Here is a 27,813-nt window from a genome sequence, read left to right on the forward strand (position 1 = left end):
CTGTATCAGCAACATTGTCATATATTTAATTTAATGTATTCATTAAAAACATTTATCCCCTGCCCTTTGGCCCTAAAAGGGGCCCTCAAGGCTATACACACTTGATGGAGGACTGGAAAGCTACAGATCTCTTTGCCTACGGCAGTCTTAACCAGCCTGGGTCCCTCCAGATGTTTAGTCCCTCCATACTAAACTTCCATCAGACCCAGCCAGCATGACCAATATAGCCAGGGATGTAGCTGAACACATCTAGGCCAGCCTTCCCCAACCTGAGTCCTTCTAGATCATCCTTCCCAACCGGGTTCTCTCCAGATGTGTTGGAGTACAATTCCCTGGCTGGCTCGGGCATGCTGGGAGTTGTAACCCAACACATCTGGAGGGCACCAGGTTGGGAAAGGATGAACTAGAGGGACTCAGGTTGGGGAAGGCTGGCCTAGAGGATGTTTGGTGAGATTACTTCAGATTAAGACTGCAGCTCTTAAAAATTCAGCTGCTAAACTGTGCAACCACTCTTATCGTGGTACAGTGAGCAAGCTGGAAGGAAATGATCAAGCCCTTAAGCTGGCAACTGCAGTCATGGTGCCCCCTGCCCAATTCTTACAGCTAGGGCACGGTGTACAAGCGGACAGGACAGGAACAAAGGAAACTGTGGTAGACCAGGTCAAATTATTCTAGTGTTTCCAGACAGAGCGGCCCTAGTACTAACGATGAGGAGGCATTGTGCAAAGAGTCCATCTCTTCTTAACAGATTTAAGAAAAAAGACAGAAGAAATGGTGGGAAAACACAGGAGGGCTTAAGAGTGGAAGGTGTTGTCATCTGGACCCCCCATAAAATTCTGTGAATGAGGCAGGGCAGTGATGCCATAAAAGCCTCGTCTGGAAGCACCCTTTGTCCATCTTGCCCAGTTGTCTGCTCAGACTGGCAGCAGCTTACCAGGGTCTCAAGCAGAAGTCTGTCACGTCACCTGCTACCTGATCCTTCTTTAAGCTGGAGTTGCCAGGGATGAGCCTGGAACCTTCTGCATGCAAAGCCTGGGCTCCACCACCGAGCTGTTGTCCCTGCTAGAAGCCCAGCTTGCCTCTGGCAGGTTCTCACTTCTTGTTTTCTTCCTTCCTAGCGCCTAGGTTGGCAAAGTTCTGCCAGGGAGTGACACTGTCGGGCTGGAGTGACTGTCTTACACACACCAGGCCCCAATAGAGCTTCCCGCCTGCCAACCAGATCTCTCATGCAACTTAGGCCAACATAGCCATCTTGAAGCAAGTGGCGGCTGCCTGGATCTATCCCATTTCCCCCTGATCACATGCACAACTCCAGAAGTGCCGGGGGGGGGGGGGGACGGTAGTCGCTAATAGTGACAGCAGACAGAAATGCCAGAACACTGGCCTGCCTCAAACCCCCAGGGAAGAGACCTGTAGGATTTTACTCTGATATTATGGACATGTGTTTTCCTGGCATGTCTGAGGAGGCCTGGCTTTTCAAGTGCATGCTAACCCCATAACAGTAAGGGAAACACCTAGGCTTTCCTCCTGGGGTCCCTGCCGAAATAAACATGGGGGAGGGAAAGAATTAGATATGAACAATGTAGGTGTTTGTGATATAAACACAAATTTCAAAGATCATTTTTTTTGTGAAAAAGCCCAGCAAGGCCAAGTTTAAATGATGCCAATCTAGGTCCAGGTGTTCCAGAGTTCCTGGTTTAGGACCCTAATGAGTTCGATATTTTGGAGACATGGGCCAACTAGAAAAATGCCAGGCAAGGCCAGCCCAAGACATTTTGCTGCCTGAGGCGAAGGACAAGATGGTACCGCCCTGCTATTCCACATACGAAAGCAAACCAAACTGGACAGTGAGTTGTATGTCGACGCTGGTGTCAAGACAGTGTCCTCCACCGCACCTGAGAGCGGTAGACTACCTTAAGAGGCTCAGGGATGGCCATATGGCACACACAGCTCTGTTTGCTCCCTGCCTCTCAGCATCTGCTGCCTGAGGTGGCCGCCTCACTCTGCCTAATGGTAGGGCCAGCCCCAATGCCAAGCATTTACGTTTCGAAAAATAGATTCATGTGGAATATCTATATATGAAAGAGTGTTTAATGCATTGATATATTGACAGCGTGAAATCAAAGAATAATAATGCATATGGGTTGGATCCAGGATATGCCTTCCATGGACGCAAGGACTCCACTGACAAAAAGTGCCTCTCCCCAAATTTTGGAGATACTTCCTCCTCCCTGCCTGCACCACTGATCACCCCATTCAGCAGTGACCCCCAACTCTCTGGGTAACATATTCAGGGGCTAGGGGGGCTACCATGGGCAGGAAGGATGGGGACATCCGCTTCCACCAGCCCAGTTGCAGGCACCTGTATCTGGATCCAGCCCTATATTTTTGTGTTGTGCCGGAGGACAGGGGCAAATTTTACTTATCTTAAAAATCCCCTTGATTATAACATTGAGCCTTTTGTGTGTGTTTGTTTTCAGACACACCAGCCTGTTTTTATTCAGTTACTGCAGTCTGCGTTTAGAATTTACAACTGCACCTGGCCAAATCCAGCACAGAAATCTTCCGTGGAGTCTTGTATCAAAACGTTAGCTGAAGTCGGTAGGTGATTTCAATTTTTGCTTTCAGTATTTCAGTGATAAATGACGTTGGGTGGAATGCCAGCTTTCTCTTCTGGAAATCAGGGACGCAGATCCATTCAGAAACGTTTGTGGAATCCGCATTGAAATGAATATTCAAGAGCCGAGTTAAAATACGGCAGTCCCCAGAGGAGGAGTTAGTGGTGGAGTGTGCCACAGTTCACTACCTGTACTTGTGAAAGTGAAGCCTCCCCACAAACAGCATGAGTGGTCAGAAGTCCATTGTTTGGTGCATGCTTTCTCCCTAGAAGTGCTGGAAGATCTTGAGCAGAGAAATATTGCCCTGATGACTGCTGCTTCCCTGGCAGGCGAGGGCAGCGCTTGCCTTAGAATCAGCGGCCCATTCTAGGGATGGACCATATGGTCAAAGCCCAGAGCCCCACAGCTCAGGGCGCTGCCAAATGTCCACCCAGAGAGTGGCAGGTGATGGGCACAGCAGAAGGAAACTCAATTTTATTCCTGTAGTCATTATGGTGCTATAATTCTTCAAGGACTTTAAAGGCTGTCACAGAGAGGAAGGCCAGGATCTCTTCTCAATCATCCCAGAGTGGCTGAACATCAGGAAAAACTTCCTGACTGTTAGAGCAATACAACAATGGAACCAATGACCTAGGGAGGTGGTGGGCTCTTCCACGCTGGAGGCATTCAAGATGAGGCTGGATAGCCATCTGTCAGGGATGCTCTGACTTAGATTCCTGCATTGAGCAGGGGGTTGGACTTGATGGCCTTGTAGGCCCCTTCCAACCCTACTATTCTATGATTCGATGCAAAACTGTACATGCTCAGAGTCTCCCCCCCTTAAAAAAAAACCAGTTTGGCAAACAGTTTTGTTGTTCTAACATATCAGGAATGTAGAAGCAGATATAAAGCATGTAACGGCAGGGAAGAAGATAAATCTTAATTGTGTGCTTCGCAGCTGAAGTAATACGTGTGGCCATCTAAAGGAGCCCCCCGTAAGATAATTAAGTCCAAGATGTAATATTACCTAGCTGCACCACTGCCTAGAACTGAGCACCTCTGAACTCGGCAGTATCCTAGGCTAACTGTAACATGAACACAGAGACACCTTCCACACACCAAACAGCCTTGGACTCATCTGCCCTCCTTTTAGAGTCATAGGAGCTGCTGTATTCAGCAAGGAAGAGGAAGGCAATAGTTATAGAGTGCCTAAGTGCCAGAAATGTTTGTGTGTTTTGTGTGTGTATATGTATCTGAAGCATCAGCTCCCACCTTCCCCTCTCCCCTGTCCAGAAGAATAGTCAGGTCTCCTCCCTCCCTCACACAACCAATTACAGCCTATCCCATGCATTTTTTAATAGGAAGTAAGACACAGTTCAATTGGTCTTGCTCCCATGTAAGTGTGCCTACACAAGGCATTTATTGTGTGCTATGATTCATTACTCATGGTTGTTTACAGTTTATTTAGATGACGACGTGATCCTCCAGTTTCGCTTCTGTTTTTTTAAGAGCAGGTTCCCGGGTTTCTTTAGAGTGGGGGAAATAGGGTATTATTTCCAACAGTGAAAGAACCACTTGTGTATTTGCAATATTCCACTGTAGCACAACACCACCTAGAGGTTATGTAGCAGAAAAGCAGGAAAGGAAAGGCTGTTTGCGTAGAGCTCGGATCTGAATTCTGTGGTGAAATTGAAAGTAGATAAAGCAGTGAACAGCCCTGTGTAGAAAAGCTCATTGTCTTAGTGGGATTTATTTCCAAATAAATGTACTTAGGACCAGGCAGTTAGTTGCATTGGGGCTTCATTTTCTCACAGATAAGCAGTTCCCTTATTCTGGCTGCAGCTTTCATGCATAGAAAGTTTTGGAAGCTGGGAAACTCTGGCCCAGGGAGCCCAAAGAGATGGGTTGCAGTTAGTTTTCACATATGAGCTGGTTTTCATATATAGCTGTAATGCATCAGCCATATCTTTGGGTTCAGGCCTCTAAGTAAATCGTTAACATTGTAAATTGTTAACATTGCCTAGGCATTGTAATTCAAATTCAGCTCACTGAAAGTGTGAATGGTTAGGTCAGAGGTACAATTATTTCAGAGCTAACATTTCCTTTAGTTTAAAAAATATATATAAACTGTAATAAATCATGCCATAAACATCTCTTAAAATCCTTCTGCAGCTATAGTATAAACAGTGCTTGAGAATAAAAATGAAGTTGAGCAAGCCTAGCCTCTGATTGCTATCTTGTTCCTGATTGCTTGTTAGCACCTTGATTCTAAACATTTGGATGAATGTATCTGCATTTGATACCAGAGTAGATGGCTGTGCTGTACTGATGTACTGTCATGGGTTGTGGCACTGTTGTGGTCCATGTGCCCCTATGCTAAGCACTGAATTGTTGGTTCCGTAAACTTATGATCATACCATAAACACTATCAACAGTTGACTGCAGAAAAAGGGATAGAAACTTGAGGGACGACGAGGCCTCTTAGACATGTTGGGCAGTATAGAAATGTAATAAAAATAAGTAAATAAAATGTGTGTGTTTCCCATGGTAGAGGGAAGGGCCCAGGATGAGAATGCAGGTCACCAAATCACTGTGTCTTGGTATGCATAGAGGGTAAATATACAACACATTACAGAGCAGCAAACTTGGATTTGCAGTCAGATTTGCAATCCTTGCTCCCTGATAAATGTGCCAATATGATACATGTGTTTGCAAACATGTGTTCATCCCATTCACATCCTGCTAGTTAGGTGCACATATACATCGTTTTCAGTATACACCTAAAAGAAGTAGTATGTGATATGGCCTGTGGGTACCTGATTTTTTTTTAATGCTTTGGGATCCTTATGTACAGGTGCGGCTCTTATCTTTATTTTATTTCCTTTAGGGTGTTAGCTTTGGTTAAGAGCTTTTCTACTAGGAGACCACTTGTTTCAAAGCTGCGGTGTCTTATTCATTCTAACTTCATGATGGTATTCAAATTATAACCTGCTAGTTTTTATAGCCGTAGGCACCTACTTAATGGCCCTGTATTCAAAAGAGCCCAACATCCAGGTGCTTCCATTGTGATGCTTTATTTGGTACCTGACTAAGAGAGCTGCTCTCTATTGAAAACCTGGTCCCTAATTATTATAATTAGCTGCGTGTTTTTCCATGCATTCTGCATCATCAGCAAACGAAGTTGTGCATTGTGCTGAAGTGAGAGATGAGATAACAGACGTTTCTTTTAGTCAGTGTGTGTGCACGTGTGTTTACTCTCTCCCTTACTTGACAGCTGCTTCTGAGGACCAGTTTTGGAATTTGGCTACATTTTTCTGTGCACAGTCCTGTCTTTCTCTTCTTTCTTGAGCTACGTGGCTTTAATGTTCAATATTCATGTCTCACAGTATGGTTTCATTTATTTTATTTTTTAAATGGTTCAACAGATAGGCTGTGAGGCAAACTGGGAAAAGGTGCTTAGAAAATGAATTTCATCACCACCCCCCAGGGACTATTTAATCTCTGTATTTTTGGTAGGCAATAATCGTCCAGGCCTTGGGTTAAAAGTTTGCTGCAAACTGCAGGGATTTTTGTTTTTGTTTTTGCTTTTGCTAGGGCATATTTAAAAGAACAGCCAGAAATCAACTTTTGTGCCCAGCTGGTGTAAGAGTTTGCGGTTATAACTTTCAAACTTTGGGGCCAATTCGGGTTCGAGAGGGTTCAAAACGACTGGAAGAGATCTGCAAAGTACTGAAATACTTTGTGAGAGTACCACAGAATGTGAGAGAATCACAATTTTTGAGACTATCACACATAGAAAAGATGCAGAATAGACAGTGGAAAACGTGTGTAACGTGCTAGGAATAAATCTTGTTTTTCAGATTTCACTTAAGAAAAAAGCGCCTCTTAGAGCCCCAAGGCTTTGTCATTCAATTGTGCATTATATACCAATTTTAGCCCACTATCAGAAACGGTGCAAGCATCAGACAATGCACTACAGGGATACGATGACTAAGACTACACAACCCTCCTCCTCCGCCTCCTTTACTAGCAACAACATTTGCAGTACGTATTGCATTATTATGTGTGCCTCATTTTCAGGCCGTGTTATGTAGTTGGAGAATAACTGCATGGGCATTTCAGAATAATTTCTTTAAGAACAATGACAACTGCATGTTCCTTCATGGGAAAATCGTAATATTTTCCTTATTTGGCAGCATTAAAGAAAATATGAATACAGAAAGTGAATGAAAACAAAATTAACATGTCTAGGGTAGTGTCAATGCTTTTAATAAGGATACATTTAATTTCACTTTCTGTGCATGTTTCTACTTATGAGAACAAGATTTATTTCACACGTATTGTACATATTTTGCACCATCTATTCTGCTTCTTTTCCATCATACTGCCACAAATTATTTCTGTATGTTGTGGATTTTGAATACTTATTTTGAATTCTCTGGAGCCCAAATGGGACAAAAAGTGTGGAAGTTACAGCCTTAAACTAAAGAGAAAGTTAGGACCGTGGACAAAAGAGGAGGCAGGGGTGAAGATCAAGCCAGAAGTCAAGAACAAAGAGTAAGTCAGAACACAAGGACAAACCAAGGGTGCAGAACACACAAGAGCTCAGGAGGGCCTTGTTGTTCAAGCAAAGATCAAATGGAGCAGGAAGCCTTTTATGCTTCGTCCTGCCCATGGGGATCCAATGACCAGCCTGTTGGAGTCAGTCCAGGGCCTGAAGGAACTTCAGTTATAAAGCAGCTACCTTTGGTTCAGTGGTTCACCACATGGGGCAGCTGTACACAGATCCAGCTGTTCCTGACATTGCCTCATGGCCTAAAATGTATTCTGAATGGATTTTACAGCAGGGACCAAAGATCTTTGATGGAAAATTTGACGAAATGTGTGTATGTGGTAGCCCTGGATTCAGAAATGATTGCCCACAGACAGAAAGATCATGCTCAGATCTCCCAGGATATCGAAGTTCCATGAAATGTCACACTGTTAAAAACTCAGCTATGGAATTTTGAAAATAGTGCCATAGGATCCCCCTGCATCTCAATGTATTGTGGAAGTTGTAGCGGGGGGCAGGCAGTCTACTCACTGAGGACAACATAACTCCTGAAGATCATCTATCAGTGGCAATTTTCACATGAAACCAGTATTTATCATACTTACTGCTAATGGCTGGCTGACTATTTCCAATCTGGGGACAATTTTGCTTGAAGACCCCCAAATCCATCACAAATTTTGGTGCATGTAGAATTCAATAACATCTTTAGTTAGATCCTGTTTGTTTGGTTTTCTTTCTTCTCTTTTCTTTTTACTCTGACTGCTTTACGAGTTCTTTGCCTGGTTTCAAAAGCCTTCTGAACTGGGGAGACAAAGCAACAGGCTTCTAAATAATTTAGTGTCGTACTTTTAAGAGAAATCGACACATGCTGAAGTATAAAGAAGCTGAGGACAATTAAAAATAAATATTTATATTCATATTTGTTTGGCAGTACTTCAAAATGGGAACATGTGCTTCATGTTGTTTTTAAATGATGAAATGTGGAACAAATGAAAGATACATTTTCTACAAGGTACAGGGAGATAAGCAGGCAAAGGTTTTGTTTATAGCTTAAAACGTCAACTGTGACTCTTGACAATTGACAGAAATCTTAATTACAAATAGAATTATGCATTTTAAGAACCAATCAGAAGAAGAAAGGATTTTTCCTCCCATTAGTTTTCTTTATGATACTAGCTGTGAGTCTTTGAAAAACCATAGACTTTGATGCTGGTGGAAGAAAGTTGCTCACTTCAAATAATACCTGGAGGTGCTGTGGGAACATGATCGTTTCAGCCCATTTATAGTCTACAACTGTTACATTTATTCCTGGATATCCCAGAACTCTACATACAAAACATTTAATTGAAAAAAATTAGCATAACATGGAATGTTATAACATAACATTCCATAACATTCCAGTTGCTTGAAAACATCACAATAAATTGAATTAATAGTCCACATACCCCCTAATATTGCCACAACCTTACCAGATGCAGCTATAATCAGGTAAACACTAAGAGTGGAAATGCATAGTTAAAAATAAGGTTGCAATAAAATAGAGCAGCAGGAACAATAGATAAAAGTAATTGTCAATCATACAGTGAACATTTTGAAACATCTGAACACAGAGGAAAATTGAAGGTGAAAGGAAGAAAATGTCTGGAGGAATTATATTGACTTTTTTTAAAATAGTAGTGCAGTGGTTAGAAAATATATCTTTTGCTTTAAAAAGAGTTCTTACTCCATGGCAGAAAAAGATGCTGCATTAGTTTCTCACAAAACCAGGCTGATCTTGGTGAGTTCTTTTTTGTCCTCCCTTAAAACTGGGGGCAGAACTATGCACTTTGTGTAGTTCTCAGTATTTTCACAGATTGTACCCCAAGGCTGCAATTTGAAGGGGGAGACTGGTGTTGGGGGAGAGGGGCTTCTTAACCCTTTCCCCTTGGACTGCTTTCCTCCTGAAATGTCCCTGTTCTTCAACTGCCTTTTCTTCCACAAGTTAATAACATAAAATACAGGTAACGTCCTTCTGTAAAAAGAATCATGGAACTATACATAATGTATAGTTCTGTCCTCAGACCCTGGTTCTCATAAGTGACTTACAAAAAAGGCAGAGGTAGCTAAATAGCACTTAAGCTACCCCCTAGACTAGGTTATTACTATAGATGCTGTCTAAAAAAGCAAACAGCCAAAGGGGAAACACAATCAGAATTAAGTGCAACATAATTACTCTAACAGTGCAATCCTATACACGTCTACTTAGAAGCAACACCCACTGGATTCAATGAGACGTACTCCTAGATAAGTGAGTATAGGATTGCGGCTTAAATAGAGGATTTAGGTCTATTCTTTGACTCTGCAATCCCATCTCAAACCATTCTTAAATCCTATAAGAACATAAGTACATAAGAAGAGCCATGCTGGATCAGACTAAGGGTCCATCTAGTCCAGCATTCAGTTCACACAGTGGCCAACCAGCTGTCAACCAGGAACCCACAAGCAGGGCATGAGCGCAACAGCACCCTCCCACCCATGTTCCCCAGCAACTGGTGTACATAGGCTCACCGCCTCTGGTACTGGAGGTAGCACAGAGCCATCAAGGCTAGCAGCCATTGATAGCCTTCTCCTCCAGAAATTTGTCTAACCCCCTTTTAAAGCCACCCGAGTTGGTGGCTGTAGCTTATCCATCTTCTCCCACTTGTGATTGTTATCTCATCACCACTCCACATGAAAATCGCCACAGCATCAGGTACGAATTCTAACTCTAGAATCTTGATACTTTTATATTCCCTCAACCTATAGGGAAAACTAGAGAGCGAGTGTGTGTGGAAGGGATATAACCAGGGGTGTCATTAAGAGGCCTCCACCTGGGCACGGGCCCCGGATCTTTTTGAGCTGTCCTAATTGCCTTTTTTTTTTACATTTTCCCATTGACTTGCATTGGAAAACAAAAACAGCCATAACTTTTTTAGTTTGTATGATAAATATACGAAATTTGGAGGCTTGGTAGCCTCCATGGAACTGATTGAATCTGCGAAATTTAAGGCAGTTAGGTCCAGCGGTTTTTGTGCTAGTCACAGGTAAAATTTGCTATTTTCAAGAAAATGTGTCAAAGCAAAGAGCTATAACTTCTTTGTTCTTCCACATAAGTGTATGGAATTTGGAAAGTTGGCAGCCCCCATGGAGCTGATGGAACCTGCCAAATTTCAGGCAGTTATGTCTAGTGACTTTTGTGCGAGTCACAGGTAAAGTTTGCTATTTTCAAGAAAATGTGTCAAAGCAAAGAGCTATATTTTTTTGTGTATTTCCACATATGTGCATGGAATTTGGGGACCTGGAAGCCTGTACAGAGATGACTGAGCCTGCCAAAGATCAGACAGTTAGGTCTAGTGGCTTTTGTGCTAGCCACAGGTAAAATTGGCTTTTTCCAAGAAAATCTGTCAAAGTAAAGAGCTATATTTTTTTTGTGCTTCCACATAAATTCATGGCATTTGGGGACCTAGCAGGCCCTTTGGAGCTGACTGAACCTACCAAATTTCAGACAGTTAGGTCCAGTGGCTTTTGTGCTTGTTGTTGTTGTTCAGTCGTTCAGTCATGTCCGACTCTTCGTGACCCCATGGACCATAGCACGCCAGGCCTTCCTGTCCTGAGCACTCTCCCGGAGTGTGCTCAGGTTCATATTCATTGCGCTAGCTTTTGCGCTAGCCATGCATAAATTTTCCTTTTCTCACAGTCTAAAAAAGTAAAAACTGTCAAGTCACCCAGGGGATTAGGGAGCCTAATCAGAAGGTGTTTAAGGTGACCTTTAGGAGGTCACTATCCCTAATCTCTGGTGTAGGGTTTTTTTGAGGTGCAAAAAACCTCTTGCCCCTGCCTACTTTTCTTTTCTGCCTCTTACATGCCCACTGTTGGGAGCTTGCCCGCAATGAAATTTTGAAGAGGGAGAAGGAAGGGAAGAAAGAACTCCATGTGAAATACTGGTATTTCACACAGCACCTGATTTTACTGCCCCAAAGTGGAACCTTTGGTTTCTGCAGAAGTTTAGTAGCAAAGGATCCAATAAGCCTCCACAAACTTCTTTCTCCCCCTCCACTTTAATCTCTCCTAAATAGCTGTAGGACTCAAATGATCCCAAAGGGAGGGTTAGGACTATGTGGCGTCATGATCAAGAAACTGCTGGGGCTTCTAAATAGGTTCTACAGTTTTAAAAAAGCTAGAAAAAGCCCTCAGCCACCTCCCCTCATAAAGTTAATTTAAGTACTGCAATCATTACAAACCCTCCACAGCCTCCTAAATTCCTCTGAAAGGAACCACTTGGCTTAAGGAATTCTCTCCACCACCACCCCATGCATTTCCAATCACCATTCTTTTCTTCTTTCCTCCCCTATCCTGTTCTTTCTTTCTCTTCTTTATTCCACCCAGAGCATATCTTGGGGAATTCTTAAAGAGAATTCTCTTTGGTGGGCAAGAGAAGTTCTGAACTGTATTTGACTTCATACAAACAGACAAAATGGTTGGTTTTTCTCCTTCTCCTCACTCAAGTCTTTGAGAAAAGTAGGTTCACATGGTTGCAGAGAAACAAATTTGAGGCTGTTTTGTTTGTCAGTTGCCATTATCCAGCAATAGGAAGGGCTGTAGCTCAGTGGCAGAGCACATGCTTGGTATGCAGATGCTCCCAGGTTCAATCACCAGCATCTCCAGTTAGGGCTAGGAAAGAATCCTGCCTGAAACCCTGGAGAGCCACTGCTGCTAGTCAATGTCGACAGTACTGGGCTAGATGGACCCAGCGTCTGACTCAGTAGAAGGCAACTTCCTATGTTCCTATGAACAGAAAGCTTTAATAAAAATGAGTTTTTGGTTTGTTTTTTAAGTGGAGAGGAGCTAAATACTGCTCATTTATACAATCCTATGTATGCCTACTCAGAAGCCCCATTATGTTTAATAAGGCTTACCTTCAGGAAAGTGTGGATAGGATTCCAGCACGAGTTACTTCTGCAGGGATGTTTGCACCTTGATGTTCTGCATGTTTACTTAGAAATAAGTCCTGAGTTGTGAGCATGGTACTGCAGGCTTAATACAGTGCCTACCCAGTTCTAGCTAATGAACTGACTGTCCTTCTAGCTCAGTCCTATGCAAGTTTTGACATTTGTGGGTTTGGGTGTTTTTTTTGCATGAACTCTAGCTTCAGTGGTGAGGGAAAGGCACTTAGTGCATGCTCAGAGTTTCTCCATAACTGAGCCCTAGTTTTGAAAACAGACTCATTGGCTGAATCCTGGTGATGTCTTGGCACAAATGAAGTTATGGGGAGGAAGATACAATGAGAGCTTGTGCACAGAGAGGAGTTGCACAAAACAAGACATCTGTTTTTATGAAAAGTTGCTGGAGGATGGTAGGATGAGGAGGGATGGTTGCATGGAGGGGAATAGAATTGGTAGGGGGAGAATGCAATTGCTCAGTGGTAAAAGAAGAACATTCTGTACATGCTTAGAGGCAATTTTCTTGTTATTTTATTTTTTATTGTTTTAAACTGTTTCTATTATTGTACATTGCCCAGGGTGGCTGGGTGACCAGCCAGATGGGTGATTAATAAATTTAATTAATAGATAGATAGATAGATAGATAGATAGATAGATAGATAGATAGATAGAAATCTCTATTTAAGAACATAAGAAGAGCCATGCTGCATCAGACCAAGGTCCATCTAGTCCAACATTCTGTTCACACAATAGCCAACCAGATGCCCATTGGAAACCCACAAGCAGGACATGGGTGCAATAGCACCTTCCCACCCATGTTCCCCTGATGCTAACATTGGGGAAATGTAAATAAATTCTAGTCATTCTAAATTTGCATGCATGTATATCCTTCAGAAACTTTGCAGGTTTCTTGCCTGGGGGACACCTCTAATGACCTGTCCATTTTCATACAAATTTACCCAAAAACTATTGGGGAAGGGGTGAATGGAAGGGAAAGCAAATCACTCCCTCCCCCAAATTGGAGAACTCCCCTTCCACATGAACTGCTGCACCTATCCTTCTGAGACTTTGCTGGTTTCTTACTTAGGGACAACTGTAGGCTGTCTGTAACTTTCAGAACAATGGTCCACAAGGAACAAAGGGAGATAAGTATGTCCTCTTTTGGAGACCTCAAAATGTCAAGGCCACCCTTGCACAAAAACCCTTGTGTCTATCATTCTGAAATTTGGCAGACAGGATCTCCTGTGATGGGGCAATGAATCCTGAAATTTTTATCCAATTCTTCCAAGGAATTAAAATGTTATTGGCAGTTCCCTTTAAAAGAAAATCAAAATACAAACCCTGCACCTATTTTTCTGACATTGGGCAGGTGTAATCCCCTTCTAGGGAGCTCCTATGCCTGAAATTGTCCGGTTTTGACCAAGAGACAAAAAGTTACAGTTTTTTTTTTCTAATTTCCCATGGTAGTCAACAGGAAGCATAAAGACTCCTTTTTCCGAACCTTGACTCAGGTTTGGTGCTGAGCTGAAGTGGTCCGACTACCAATTGACCCGAGCAGAAGTGGGATGTTTTCCAAAATGCTGAATCGGGGTCTGAGTTGAAGTGGGGTGGGGGGTCAGTGCACAGTTCTTATGTATGTATGTATGTATGTATGTAATCTATACACACACACAAGCACACTGCATGCACGCACCACACACACACACACACACACACACACATATATTAGATGTGCGCTTAGACTCATGTGTGTGTGTGTGTGTGTGTGTGTGTATATGCAAATTTGTGTTATGGGCCTGTGCCCCGGATCTTTTAAGACCCTAGCAATGTCCCTGGATACAACCATAATAACTGCAAAATCCATTACAGAAGTGTTTTTCTCCTACTGCTGAGAAAAACCTCTTTTCTTTTACAAACTTTTAAAATGTCGCTGACACCACCCTCCTCTTCACTGAGAGAGAACCTTCAGTTTCTGTGTGTGGGTTTAGATACTGTGACTCTGGCTTATTACCTTCTTATCATCATCAAATCTTTTCCCTGTTAATAACGAGACTGAGAATGACGTGGTTTGCATTAACAAAACAAAAATTAAACTTTATTTACAAAGGACGAAATGTTTCAAGTCGGTTGGTATGTGGTAAAAATGGTTGTTTCACGTTTTTATGAAATCCTTTCCTACTCTACCCCATCTAATAATAGTCTTTAAAATAATACTGAAACCTCCCAGGGAATCTATCCACCCCTAAAGCTAGAGCCAGAGTCCTTCCTATCCTCAAGCCACCAAACCCTCTCTCCTCTAGAGACAAACCCAACTCCTGTTATTCTCCCTCTCTCCCAACAACCCCCCCCCACAGCCAATCAGGAGACAGTATTAACATTCTGAACATTCCCATTCCCCCCTCCCATCTACTTACCAAAGCCTTAAAGAGACAAGACATGTTGTAATACATCAGTCATGCAAACAGACATTAAAAAAGACAATAAAACAATATACTGTTTCGTCACAGTAGCTAACAGTTCATCTTGTGGTAGCGAATTCCATAGTTTAACTATGTGCTATGTGAAGAATTACTTCCTTTTATCTCTCCTGAATCTCCCACAAATCAGCTACATTGGATGATCCTGGGTTCTAGTATTATGAGAGAGGGAGAAAAATGTCTCCCTCTCCACATTCTCCACACCATGCATAATTCTGAGCACCTCTATCATGTCTCCCCTCACCCTCCTTTTTTCCAAGCTAAACAATCCCAGCTGTTGTAACCTTCCCTCATAGAGGAGATGCTCCAGCCACTTAATCATTTTAGTTGTCTTTTTCTGCACTTTTTCCAGCTCAACAATATCTTTTTTTTTAGGTGTGGTGACCCCTTGATCGTTTTAGTTGCCCTTTTCTGCATTTTTTCCAGCTCTACAATATCTTTTTTTAGGTATGGTGACCAGAACTATACACAGTTTTCCAAGTGTAGTCATACCATAAATTTGTATATTGGCAGTATGCTATTGGCAGTTTTTTTCTCATTTCCTTTTCTAATTATGCCTAAAATGGAGATTGCCTTTTTTTCAGTGGCTGGACACTGGGTTGACAGTTTCATTGAGCTGTTCACGACAACCCCAAGATCTCTCTCATGGTTGGTCACCACTAGCTCAGATCCCATCAGGTTATACTTGAAGTTGGGCTTTTTGGCCCAACGTGCATCACTTTAAACTTGCTTACATTGAACCACATTTGCCATTTAGATGCCCATTCTTCCAGTTGATCTTCCACATGATCTTTATGTGAGACCACTGGTATTTTAATTTAATTCAGACATTTGTAACCCCTCCAGTGGTAAATTCTGAAGTATAGGTGCTCATCATGATAATCTCCATAGCCACGCCCCCAAGGAGAGGCCAAAAAAGCAGGCAGCTGTGTTGATCCAAATCAACAAACCAATAATAGCAGTTTTCATCTCTACCAGGAGCAGGACTTTTAAAAAGCTATTGTGTCACAATTGCCCATTCAGGACCAGGCCACCTCAAAATACTTTGCATTACAAGAGGGATAGCTCACAACTATATATTAATGCTGAGAAAATTCATTTCCCTACCACCAGCTACTGTGAGGATTGCAGCTAAGTTCAGAGGGGAGAGGGAATTCTGGGGGAGGTGGCAGGTGTCCCTGCTAATCAAAAAGTGTTGGTGCTCCGTCCCTGAGAGGCCTGGCTCCACTGCACGACTGAACCCTTGCTTCCTCCCAAGATGCTCACTGGGATGTGTACTTTTCCCTACATTTTGTCCTCACACAGATTAGGCTACAAGTGCCTGTCCCATGGCCATTTATAAAACAAATACATAAGCTTCTCTTTGTGGAGAAAAAATGACTTCATGACTGGATTAAATATATATTTGTCTTTCATGGCCAAATGGGGCTTTGAATCCTGACCTCCTTAGCCCAAGACCCTATATGCTACTCCACGCTGGCTTTCTTCGAAGATGCTAGGCAGAATTTAGGAAGCACTCATAGCAAACACTGCCCTGTTGGTCACAGCAGAGGGGATGCGTCTTAGGCTCACCATATCAAAGCATGGTTTGCCCTGACCATCATCTAGAACCCAAACCATGGTTTAAATTTACAAGTGTACAATAGGCAGACTATGGTTGTTTGTTTCTGTTTTCCATCCTCTCAGCATTCAGGTTCATGAGTTCTTGTCGCCATGTTGTAGCTCCCTCTGAAGGTGGAGTCATGGCTGCAACTATGTTTTGTCAGTTCAGACCTCATGCCAAATCACAGTTAGCACAAACCATGGTTTCTGATTCTGGTTTGCCAGGGAAACCTGATTTGTAAATTTAGGCATGACACTAAACCAGGGGTAGGCAGCTTGTGGCCCTCCAAATGTTTTGGCCTACAACTCCCATCCTCCCTCACATATGCTGGCTGTGACTGATGGGAGTTGTAGGCCAAAATATCTGGAGGACCACAAGTTGCCCACCCATGCATAAACCATAGTTAACTTCCCTTAATTGTGGTAGGCAATGGCATGATATCTCTACTTAGCTTTAATTTCTATAATTAATGCAATCATAATGTTATTCTTTCTCCATCCAGGCTTTCAAGATGAAGACTTTGACCTCGCATTGGAACATAATAAAAATTAATGTAACCGTGTTTTTCACCTCACATCAGTCTTGTCACTTGCTGCTTCATTGCATGTCATCTGTCACAGACAGAATTTCACCCATGTATAATCAGAGCTCATCAGTGGAGCTGGGAAGTGTACACATGATAAGCTTAGCACTTAATAATCACTGGAGCCAGTCATGTGAATCTCCCCTAAGTATTTATCCCTGAAGAGTTCAAATGAGGGTCATGGGAATGTGCAGATGCATGAGTCAATGGATCTGTTTTGAGGGATGGAAGTGTTGAAGTGTTCAGCATTCTCACCCTGATGTGGAAGGTGGTAGGACAGAGATCATCATACAAGGACTGAAGCTTTAATGTACAGATACCATTCATGAATTGATTCGTTAAATAAACAGCTTTTTTCTCGTCAAAGTCCTGTTCTTTAGTATATTACTTATTAGAATTTAGACACACCAGTTTAAATCTTCACAGTGTACAAGGCGATGGTGTTTTTACTATCATTTGCAATTACCTTTTGGGTCCCAATCTCTATGCAAATATGTGTAGCTCATTCAATGAAGGACATTCTTTCTTCACAAAACAAACAAATCATGGTCAATGGTGACTTCCAGTTCCCCCCCTAGAAGTTCAGGTTCTATGTAAACCTAAGACTTTTTCTATCTCTGTGGCAAAAGCTTGACCCAAAGCTGCCATTTTCCGGAGCAATCCCATGTGAAATGTCATGTCTGATTTCTACCCTTTTACTTGGATGATTTATTTCCGTATAAATATATGCTAATACTTTTGTTTTTGTAATATGTTCTTCCCAAGCAAAGAACCGTGGAATTGCGATTCCAGTGGATTTGGACAGCCAAGTCAATACGTTGTTCATGAAGAGTCACTCTAATATGGTTCAGAGAGCGGCGATGGGCTGGAGAATGTCTGCTCGGAGTGGTCCTCGCTTGAAAGAGGCCCTTGGAGGACCTGCCTGGGACTACAGGAATATCATTGAGAAACTACAGGTGTGGTAGCAGATGGTGCCTATATACACTCTATTGTTGGTTTTAAAAACATGTTGAGGATACAGTGGTTAGGACCAGGTTGCCAGGAAACTCACACAAAGAATGTGGATTCCATTGCTGAAACTGTCCAACAAGTTGAGTACCCAGTTGTGTCCCCCCCGCCCCCCGCCAGCCCATCCCGGTTGACTGTTATGGGTTAAGGAGCTCAAGAATTTTCTAAATTGGAGTATGCCTCTATATTATTACATATATAGAAAGGGCTCGTGTCATTCTGCTGTACTGGAGCTACACTTTTCTCATTCCTGCTGTATGCTGCTTTCCCCCTTCATTAAAAAATAATAAGTCAGATGATGGAGGCTCAGTGCCTTCCATGATAAAAGGGAAGAAGCACTCATTTTGATGTTACCTGAATTCCACATCTGGTACATAGTGTTCAGTCATTAGACCTCAAATCATAGTTTTCCTTCCTTTCTCAGAGAAGGAAAAAAAATAATAGATTAATGGGACTTGGGTGCTGTGGGCGGGCCACCAGTTGGAATCCAAGCATGTATGGGACAGTCGAGGGGTCCACCAATTCTAGATAAAGTAAGGCAGGGCACCACAGAGCAGGGGTCTCCAATATGGTGCTTGTGGGTGCCACGGAACCCACGGGGGCCTTCAATAGCACCTGCAAAGGGTCAGCAGTGTAGCACCCGTGAGCACCTGCAAAGCTTCCCCCCTTTATTAATATACGTACATGGATTTGTATATATCCATAGCAATTAACACATAAAAATGGCTATATATATAAGTATAAATTTCTAGCAATTATGCATAGCCTTGCTACTGCTCTCCACCCAGTCCTTTTCCTTGCTATTTCTCTCCCTTCCCTTCCCATCCCTAGCTGCCGCCGTCGCCTCCTCCCTCTCTCTCTCTCTGTCTTCCTAGCCCCTACCCTTGCTCTTTCTGTCCCACTCATCCCTTCATCATGCGATTTCTCTCCACTCCCAGCCTCTAGCCTCACTATTTCTCTCCCACACCTCTTTACCTTGCTGTTTATCCCCTCCTCCTAGTCACTCTTCCTTATCCTTCTATCCCTTTGCCATGCTATTTCTCCCTGCCTCTCGCCTCACTATTTCTCTGCCCCGTAGTCTTTTTTGACTAGCCAGGCCCGCACACTAGCCCTTATGCGACTAACCACATCCTCCATGGGAGACAAGTGTAGAACTCAGTGTTTATGTTCCCGCCTTCCTTGATGAAGACTACTGCCCAAAACATTTGTGCCGGCATCCCCAGTGTCAGTGTAATGTTGTGGCAACACAGGAATCATGCCATTTTTGTAAATATATGCTTTCATATCTGTGATTATGCACCAACATTATGAGTTGGATCCAAAGGTTGCCTTCCTCCAACAGATGTCATTTTGTCAAAGGAAGACGCTTGATGTTAGAAGAAGAGGATCTTTCAGTCCAGCACATTACATTCTGGCACAGACTTTTAGCAAAACCAGCATATTAAAAATATAGAGCCATGTCCTATAACATGTATTATGTAGACCTTCACCCAGTGGCTGGATGAAGTTCGCACTCTGCCTCAGTGTTCTGTGTTGCATGTGTATGACTACTATTTTCATCTTCAGCCAAGTCCATTAGTTAAGCTGGGAAAATAATGAAAAATAAGTATTTGTAGTTCTATGTGACTGGAAAAGTAGTAATAAACGTTATTCAAATGTTGAGTCCCAGCCAAATCTCACCTAGTTGCGACATCTTCTTCTTGGTGTTTTATTCTTTAGGATGTGGTCACCTCCTTGGAACAGCAATTCAGCCTTATGATGCAGGCCGAATTTTCAGTATTGGTTGATGTATTGCATAGCCCTGAACTTCTGTTTCCTGAGGGGAGTGATGCTAGAATCAGATGTGGGGCTTTCATGTCTAAGTAAGTGCCTGAAGCGGGTTTCTCTCATTCCTTTCTTCAGAACCCTCCCAAACATATTGTGCTGCTTACTTTCTAGGTCATATGCCCCCAAAGTGGAGAGAGAAGTGTCACCACCATGTTAGATCCTCTTTAAAATCTTTTTATAACATTATTCATTCATTTATTTATTTGTTCTATTTATATCCCACTCATCATTTTAAAAAATCCCAGGATGGGTAAAAGCAGCACAAAAACATCCAGCAATATAATAATTATATAGACATAGATCTAAATATAGATATATAGATGATTATAATTAACTTTTACATACCGCCTTATTTGTTAAAAAGTCACCAAGTCTTTTTCAAAAGATATAAATATATAGATAAATACACATTAAACTCTGATAAACAAATAAATCAATTAATCAATCAATCAATCCACTGCAGAGCTAGCCAGTCATAAATGCCTGGGTGAACAAATAGGTTTTGGTCTGGTGCCAAAATGATAAGATTGGCGCCAGATGTACCTTTTGGGGGAGAATGTTCCAAAGTTGTCATCGCTCAATGTACTTCCCCCAGTGGTGGGACAATGATATGGGGCTTGCCCACAGAACTAAGAGCATGGGAAATGAAGTCATGTTACAGTGGATGGGTTAAAAGGCCCTGTAACATTGTGGAAGCTGCTGTAGAATGGTTCCTTCCCGTATCACCTGGTAATGTCAGAAGTCCAATGTCACATCGGTGGAGTCTATATTCTATGGTTCCTTCCTACACCAGCGTTGTCTCAGTTTCTGGGAGGGGCAGGACTGGCATGAAAATGAGCTGCACAATTGATTTCTGGGGCAGTATCCAACTCTGTCATTCTGTTAGCACAAATGACATTGTGCTGGCAGAAACTAGGTTCTGAACTATGTGCAAGAGAAGAATCCAGCTAAAGTTACGTTTGCGCAAGCGTAGTTGTGCAAGCGGTTATGCATTAAGCTTGTACAGCCTGTTGTGCAACACATTGTGAAATTCATTGTGCAACCTATTACGGATTCTACTTGGCTTATGCAACTACTTGCACGCAATGTGCAACGCGTTGTGCAACTGGTTGCACAACTACTTTCCGCTGTTGTGCAACCCATTGCGCAACTGCTTTGCACAGTTGTGCAACCCATTGCGCAACCGGTTGCACAGCTGCTTGCACAACTGGTTTCTCAAGTGTAATGGGCAACCACTTGCACAACAGAAAGATTCAGCAGATTTTTGCTAGCGCTGTTTGAGTTTGCTGAATATCACTGTTGGATACTGCCCCTGATGTCACCAAGCGTTGTGGGGAGGAGCCATGCTTAAGTAGTTTCCATGCCACTAAGGTTAACATCCAAACAGGTTCTTAGACCTATGTTTACCTCTAGAACATGTGTGCATATCAAGGTCCTGGAAATGGCTTGGCAGTATTATTTAGGAGGAAGTCCCATTGAATTGAATAGGATTTACTTTGGAATATCAACCTTTGCCCAACATCCTTAGTTCTAGGAGCAATAAAATCCAAAATAAAGATTTTAAGAACTCTAAAATAAATTTCCTACAAATAAAGCTAATAATTTTTCTTCATCGAAAACAGCTCTAATAATTAACTTAATAAATGCTAATTCATAGAATCACATAGTAGGGTTGGAAGGGGCCTACAAGACCATTGAGCCCAACCCCCTGCTCAGTGCAGGAATCCAAGTCAGAGCATCCCTGACAGATGGCTGTCCAGCCTCGTCTTGAACACCTCCAGTGTGGGAGAGCCCATGACCTCCCTAGGTAATTGGTTCCATTGTCATAGTGCTCTAACAGTCAGGAAGTTTTTCCTGATGTTCAGCCGGAATCTGGCTTCCTGTAACTTGAGCCCATTATTCCATGTCCTGCACTCTGGGATGATCGAGAAGAGATCCTGGTCTTCCTCTCTGTGACACCCTTTCAAGTACTTGAAGAGCGTGTTCATATCTCTCCTCAGTCTTCTCTTCTCAAGGCTAAACATGCCCAGTTCTTTCAGTCTCTCTTCATAGGGCTTTGTTTCCAGACCCCTGATCATCTTTGTTGCCCTCCTCTGAACCCTCTCCAGCTTGTCTGCATCCTTCTTCAAGTGTGGTGCCCAGAACTGGACACAGTACTCCAGATGAGGCCTAACCAGTGCTGAGTAGAGGAGAACTAGTACTTCCCGGGATTTGGAAGCTATGCTTCCATTAATGCAGCCCAAAAGAGCATTTGCCTTTTTTGCAGCCACATCACATTGTTGGCTTATATTCAGCTTGTGATCGACAACAATTCCAAGATCCGTCTCACTTGTAGTATTGTTGAGCCAAGCCTCCCAAATCTTGTAACTGTGCATTTGGTTTCTTTTTCCTAGGTGCAGAACTTGGCATTTATCCCTATTAAATGTCATTCCGTTGTTTTCTTCCCAGTGCTCCAGTCTATCAAGATCACTTTGAATTTTGTTTCTGTCTTCCAAGGTATTCGCTTTCCCGCCCAATTTTGTGTCATCTGCGAATTTAGTCAGCATTGCCTGCACCTCCTCCTCCAAGTCTTTAATAAAAATGTTGAAGAGCACTGGGCCCAGGACTGAGCCCTGCGGTATCCCGCTTGTTACCTCTCCCCAGGTTGAGAAGATCCCATTGATAAGCACTCTTTGAGTCCAATTCTGTGGCCAACTGTGGATCCACCATCTACCTGTCAAGGGCTCCTTGGAGGGCTCTCTCAGTCTAATCCAGTAGCCAAGTCCAGACGCAGACAAAGGGATTCTTTTCAAAGCTTTATTCTTCTTTTACAGCTTACAACTCTACAGGTAGCAACTAGATCTGAGCAGCAGCATCCCTATGCCCTAAGTTGGAACAGTTGGTCCCTGTTTGAAAGGCAATTACTGGCAGACCCCTGAATATAAGGACTAGGGAGAATCCCTCCCCTCTTCCTTTGGATCCTCTGGGCGCAACCGTTCTTTGAGCGCCAACCGGGCGCTACACCTCCTTTCCGCGCTTTCCATTTGGCGCTGCTCTCTGCATCTGTGCCGCGCATCCAACCAGTCTGCTATTGGTGCTGGGTCACTCCCTGGACTGCTTTCTAATCTAGGAATGTTGGTGGGAGGAATCTCTGTCAGCTGCGGGCCCTAGGAAAAAGGGCGCGCTCCTCTCCCAGGAGCGACTGCTCTTCCTCCGAATCAGAACTACTCTGGGATTCTATGGGCTCAGTGTCCACCCTGACACTAGCCCACTTTGAGCTAGTTTGCTCATCAGGATATCATGGGGCACTTTGTCAAAAACTTTGCTGAAGTCGAGGTATATGACGTCTACAGCATTCCCACAGTCCACAAGGGAGGTGACCTGATCAAAAAATGAGATCAGATTCATCTGGCAGGATTTGTTCTTGACAAATCCATGTTGGCTTCAAGCAATCACTGTATTGTTTTCAAGGTGCTTACAGATGGATTGCTTTATCATCTGCTCCTGAATTTTCCTAGGGATTGATGTCAGACTGACTGGTCTGTAGTCCCTAGGTTCCTCCTTTTTACCCTTTGTGAAGATAGGGACAACATTAGCCCTCCTCCAGTCATCTGGCACTTCCCCCGTCCTCCATGATTTCTCAAAGATAAAAGATAGTGGTTCTGAGAGTTTTTCTGCCAGTTCCTTTATTACTCTAGGATGCAGTTCATCTGGCCCTGGAGATTTGAACTCATTCAAAGTAATTAGGTGTTCCTTGACCATATGCCTATCAATCTCGAGCTGCAATCCTGCCCCTTCAGCCTGTACTTCGCCTTTGCTAGGGTGGTCATAGACCCTCTTTTGGGAGAAGACTGAGCCAAAGTAGGAATTGAGCACTTCTATCTTTTCTTTGTCATCTGCTATCATTTTGCCATGCTTATTTAATAGTTGAACCACCATTTTTCCTCTGTCTTTTACTATGCACATATCTGAAGAAAGCCTTTTTGTTGCTTTTAGCATCCCTTGCTAACCTCAGCTTGTTCTCAGCTTTAGCCTTCCTGATGCCATCCCTGCAATTTTGTGCTACCTGCCTGTACTCTTCCTTTGTTGCTTGTCCATCCTTCCACTTCCTGAATGTGTCCTTTTTTGTTTTCAGGTCATCGCTAAGCTTTTTGTGAAGCCACATTGGCTTCTTCTGTTGTTTTCCACCTTTTTTTTCTTGTTGGAATTGTTTGTAATTGTGCCTTGAGAATTTCCTTTTTTAAAAACTCCCACCCATCTTGGACTCCTTTTCTCGTTAGAGTTGCTTGCCATGGGACCTTACTGGTCATTGTTCTAAGTTTATTAAAATCAGCTTTCCTAAATCCAGGGCATGCATTTGGCTACATTCAGCTTTTGCTTCCTTTAGAACCAAGAATTCAAGTATAACAGTTGCTTTCCCCCAGAGTTCCTGTAACTGCTATTTTATCCACTAAGTCATCTCTCTTGGTTAGGATCAAGTCAAGGATAGCTGATCCTCTAGTTCCTTCCTCTACTTTCTGTAGGAGAAAGTTATCCACCACACAAGTCAGGAATTTCCTGGAGGGGCCATGTTTTGCAGAATTTGTCTCCCAACAAATATCGGGGAATTTGAAGTCTCCCATTACTACTACATCATGCTTCCTTAAAACATTGGCAATTTGCTTTTGAAAAGTTTCATCCTCATCTTCTCCTTGATTGGGTGGCCAGTAGTAGACTCCGACCACCATGTTCCTTTTATTCTTTGCTCCATTTATTTTAACCCAGATGTTCTCAATGGGGCTACCAAGCTCATCCTCCTGTATTTCTGTGCAGAGATATGTATATTTAACATATAGTGCAACCCCACCTCCCTTTCTGTTCCTCCTGTTCTTTTTTAACAACTTATACCCTTCAATTGCTGTATTCCAGTCCTGGGAGTCATCCTACCAAGTCTCAGTTACATCTATCAAGTCATAATTTCCCTCCTGCATTAAGAGTTCAAGTTCGTTCTGTTTGTTTCCCATACTCTGGGCATTAGTGTATGGACACTGAAGACCATGTGCTTCATAGTCTGGCTTTCTTCCTACATGTTTGTGAAGACTATTATTGGGTGCTGTTAGAGCTGTTCTCTCCGTTGCAGTGCATGAGCCTTCGTCCATTGCTATCCCCAACTTTACGTCTCCCTTCCCCGTTGGATTCAGTTTAAAGCCCTCCTGATAAAGTTCTTCATGCTGTGGCCAAACACATTCTTGCCAGCCTTTTTGAGGGGCAACCTGATCCTTGCGAACAGTCCATCTTCCAAGAAGTATAGCCCGTGGTCCCAGAATCCAAATCTCTCTCGTAGGCACCACCTTCATTGCCAATCATTCACCTGGAGTATTTTTCTTTCTCTTTCTATCCCTCTTCTGCTTTTTCTTCCAGCAGTGTGATCAACTTGCACTTGTTGCACGTATAGGCCATGTTGTTCTCAGGCAAGAAAACAAACATTGCACACACCTTGCAGGTCACCACCACTGGAGAGTCTTGTCTTTCCATAGCTTCTTTTCCCTTTTTGTGTCTAGCTTTCTGATTGTTCTAGGGTGGCCTGTGCCTGGTCTACTCACTGGAGGTTAAAAACAGAGTGTCAGGAACGACTTGGCGGCCTCTTTCAGTAGATTCCAATAGCCAACTCAAGACACAGACAAAAGGGAATTCTTTTCAAAGCTTTAATCCCATTACAGCTTAATGACTCTTTCAGATGCTAATCACCAGCGGCTAAAGCAAAGAACAGCAGCATGGACTAAGCTTCAGGCAGGCAATTGATCCCCGTTTGAAAGAGAGTCACTTGAAGACCCAGAACTTATGGGCTAGGGAGAGATCCTCCCTCTTTCCCTTGGGTCCTTGGGAGGCGGCCGTTGCTTGCGTGCCAAATGGGCGCTACGCCTCCTTTCCACACCCTCCATCGCTCGTCGCTCTTTGCGTCTGCGTCGAGCGTCTAAGAAGCCCCCTTCCCACACTCCCTCACTACCCGGGTCACTAACTATCTCTGGAATGCCGGCAGGAGGAATCTCTGCCAGGTGCTGAGCCTGTGAGGGATGAGCTGGCTCCACTCCCACGGATGGCTGTTCCTCCTCAGAATGAGAACTGCTCTGGGGCTCTCTGGGCTCAGTTTCCACCCTGACACAGAGTCCCACTGGTATGGAAATGTGTGTTAGAGGAAAAATAAATTTAAAAAATGTTTTTTAAAAAAATGTTAGGGGCCTCCCCCTTGACCTCCCCTGCCGACCTCCCCTGGCCAACTCCTGTTTGCTCTCCCTGTTCCCTCACTCTGATCGCTCACTCTCTGGGAACTTGCTTGCTTCTATAGTCCTGAGACCAGTTGGAGCAGCTTCCTCTGCTCTGGTCAGCTGGGAGATGGGAAACAGACTGAAACTTTCTGCCCACACAGCTGCTGGGAATACTCAGGCCACACCCCCACAATTCAATTGGAGCTCTCAGGAGCTTAAATATCTGCAAATCTCTCCTCAGTCTTCTCTTCTCAAGGCTAAACATGCCCAGTTCTTTCAGTCTCTCTTCATATGCACCGAGATTAATTTAATTCATGTTTTATCTTTAAGCATTTGATTTAGAGGCTGAGACAAAGTCAGCCCATTCCCTGATTTTTGTTATAAATTGTTAAACTCTTAATAACAGTGTGTTCCTTCTTCCTCTATCCTTACTTGGCTTTCAGTTGCTAAAAGTTTTATTTGCAGTCTTGCTGCCTTGTGAAAGCCTTTAGTATGAGCTTCTTGGCTTTCCCATGCCTCTGTTGCCCTTGAGGAAATCTGCAAACTTTAAACAGCACAATATTTGGGGGAGGCAAACACATTTGGCACGTTTCCCACTTTTGTAGCTGTGGGCATATATGGCAAAACCAAGGTGTTATTTTTGACACAGAAGCTTTGTTGCCAATGGCAGCTTTCCTTAAGGGACAAGTGGCAGCTTTGTGTGTGTATGGGAACGGACAGACCACAGAATGAGTAAGTTAATTCCACCTCCTTGAGTGCTACAGTCACGATCCTGATTTCCCTCCGCCCCACCTTCCTCGTGGCTGATGGAAGAAATACAGGGTATAAATGTACTAAGTAAACTAACTAATTACATGAAATGCATCACTCACTTTACGTATCATCTAGTTTGACCCGCAATCAAGTTAAACCACTTACCAAAAAGGGAAAGTGATAGGATTGGCTGGTTTCCATGGGTAGTCAAGTCTACAGGTGGGCCAAAAATCGCCTCCTACTTTCATGGCTCCCTTTGTCCCCTGAGAAAGTGGAGGCCAATTTTCTCCTGCTTTCAGGGGGAGAACTTCAATGAAATTGTCAGGGGCGGGGGTTTGGTGCTTATCTTCCTCTTAACTTTATGAGGTAGCCAAGGGGTTTTCCTTGCTTTTAAAACTTTCTTTAAAGCCTTCTGTGCCTTATAAGGGTGTGAGGCTCTCTGCAGCTGCCTGGCCAGGCCGCATTACTGGAATGCCCATGAGCATGGTGGATTCTCATGGTTTGGTGTCATTCATGGGCATTCCAGGGAGTGCAGTTGGGCCAGGAGGCTACAGGGATCCTAACACTTCTCCAAGTAGGTGTGAGGCACTTTTTCTTAAGTTTAAAAAACAAGAAAAAAAACCCTTCAGCCATCTTGTAAAGTTAAGAGAAATGTAAGCACCAAATTCTCCTCCCTTGAAAACTTCACTGAAGTTCACTTGCCCCCCATCTTTGTCGGCATCGTCATTCCATCCCAAATGGCTAAAAACGCTCAGCTAAACTGTTTGGCCCAGAGCTAGCTCAAGTCCCCTTTGTTGGTGGGAATGGCCTTTGCTTGCATCTTGGGCCTCAGATATGGTTGTTTCCCACATGGGGCAGTCTTATGATGGGGTGGTGATGAAACGCCCTTGAGGCTAGCACAAGGTGTATCCAGAGTCATGGTCCAGTGGTAAAATCTCCTGTTATAGAATTGTTTCACCTAACCTCTGTTTAGTCTAGGTCCAGGATGTTAAAATTCCTTTGGGTGAGGGTTGAGTGACCTCCCTGACCCTTCTGCAGGCCAGATGATGTCAGGGGTGTGGCCACACTCCCTGTATGTCATTGGTCCCCAGCTTTTCTGCTTGCAGGCCTCTACAAAACTTGAATGTACATTATTCCTTTGCTTGAGTAGAAATATGAAGCCATACACATTTAACCAAGCCATTTCTAAACTGGTTGTGCAGCCGGAACATTAGTTTTTGTAAATATAGTG

General features: G+C 43.3%; 1 protein-coding gene and 1 long non-coding RNA gene across 11 annotated transcripts in view; one reads left to right on the forward strand and one right to left on the reverse strand.

Moving 5' to 3' along the window:
- ITPR2 (inositol 1,4,5-trisphosphate receptor type 2) overlaps positions 1-27,813 on the forward strand; it is a 351,496-nt gene that overhangs the window by 158,072 nt on the left and 165,611 nt on the right. For all 10 annotated transcript variants that reach the window (XM_084811532.1, XM_084811531.1, XM_084811533.1 and 7 more), the window contains 3 exons: positions 2,481-2,601; positions 17,536-17,726; positions 19,498-19,640. In XM_084811532.1, the coding sequence (XP_084667658.1) occupies positions 2,481-2,601; positions 17,536-17,726; positions 19,498-19,640 (455 nt within the window). The remainder of the gene's footprint in view (positions 1-2,480; positions 2,602-17,535; positions 17,727-19,497; positions 19,641-27,813) is intronic.
- LOC146340192 (uncharacterized) lies at positions 7,913-19,514 on the reverse strand. Its single transcript, XR_014784533.1, has 2 exons — positions 19,459-19,514; positions 7,913-7,950 (listed from the first exon to the last, which is right to left on the reverse strand). It is a non-coding gene; the product is annotated as an uncharacterized LOC146340192 (long non-coding RNA).

Source organism: Heloderma suspectum, chromosome 7, assembly GCF_057233095.1.
Source record: "Heloderma suspectum isolate Gila_16-S chromosome 7, 16-S_ref, whole genome shotgun sequence".
Lineage (NCBI taxonomy): Eukaryota > Metazoa > Chordata > Lepidosauria > Squamata > Helodermatidae > Heloderma > Heloderma suspectum.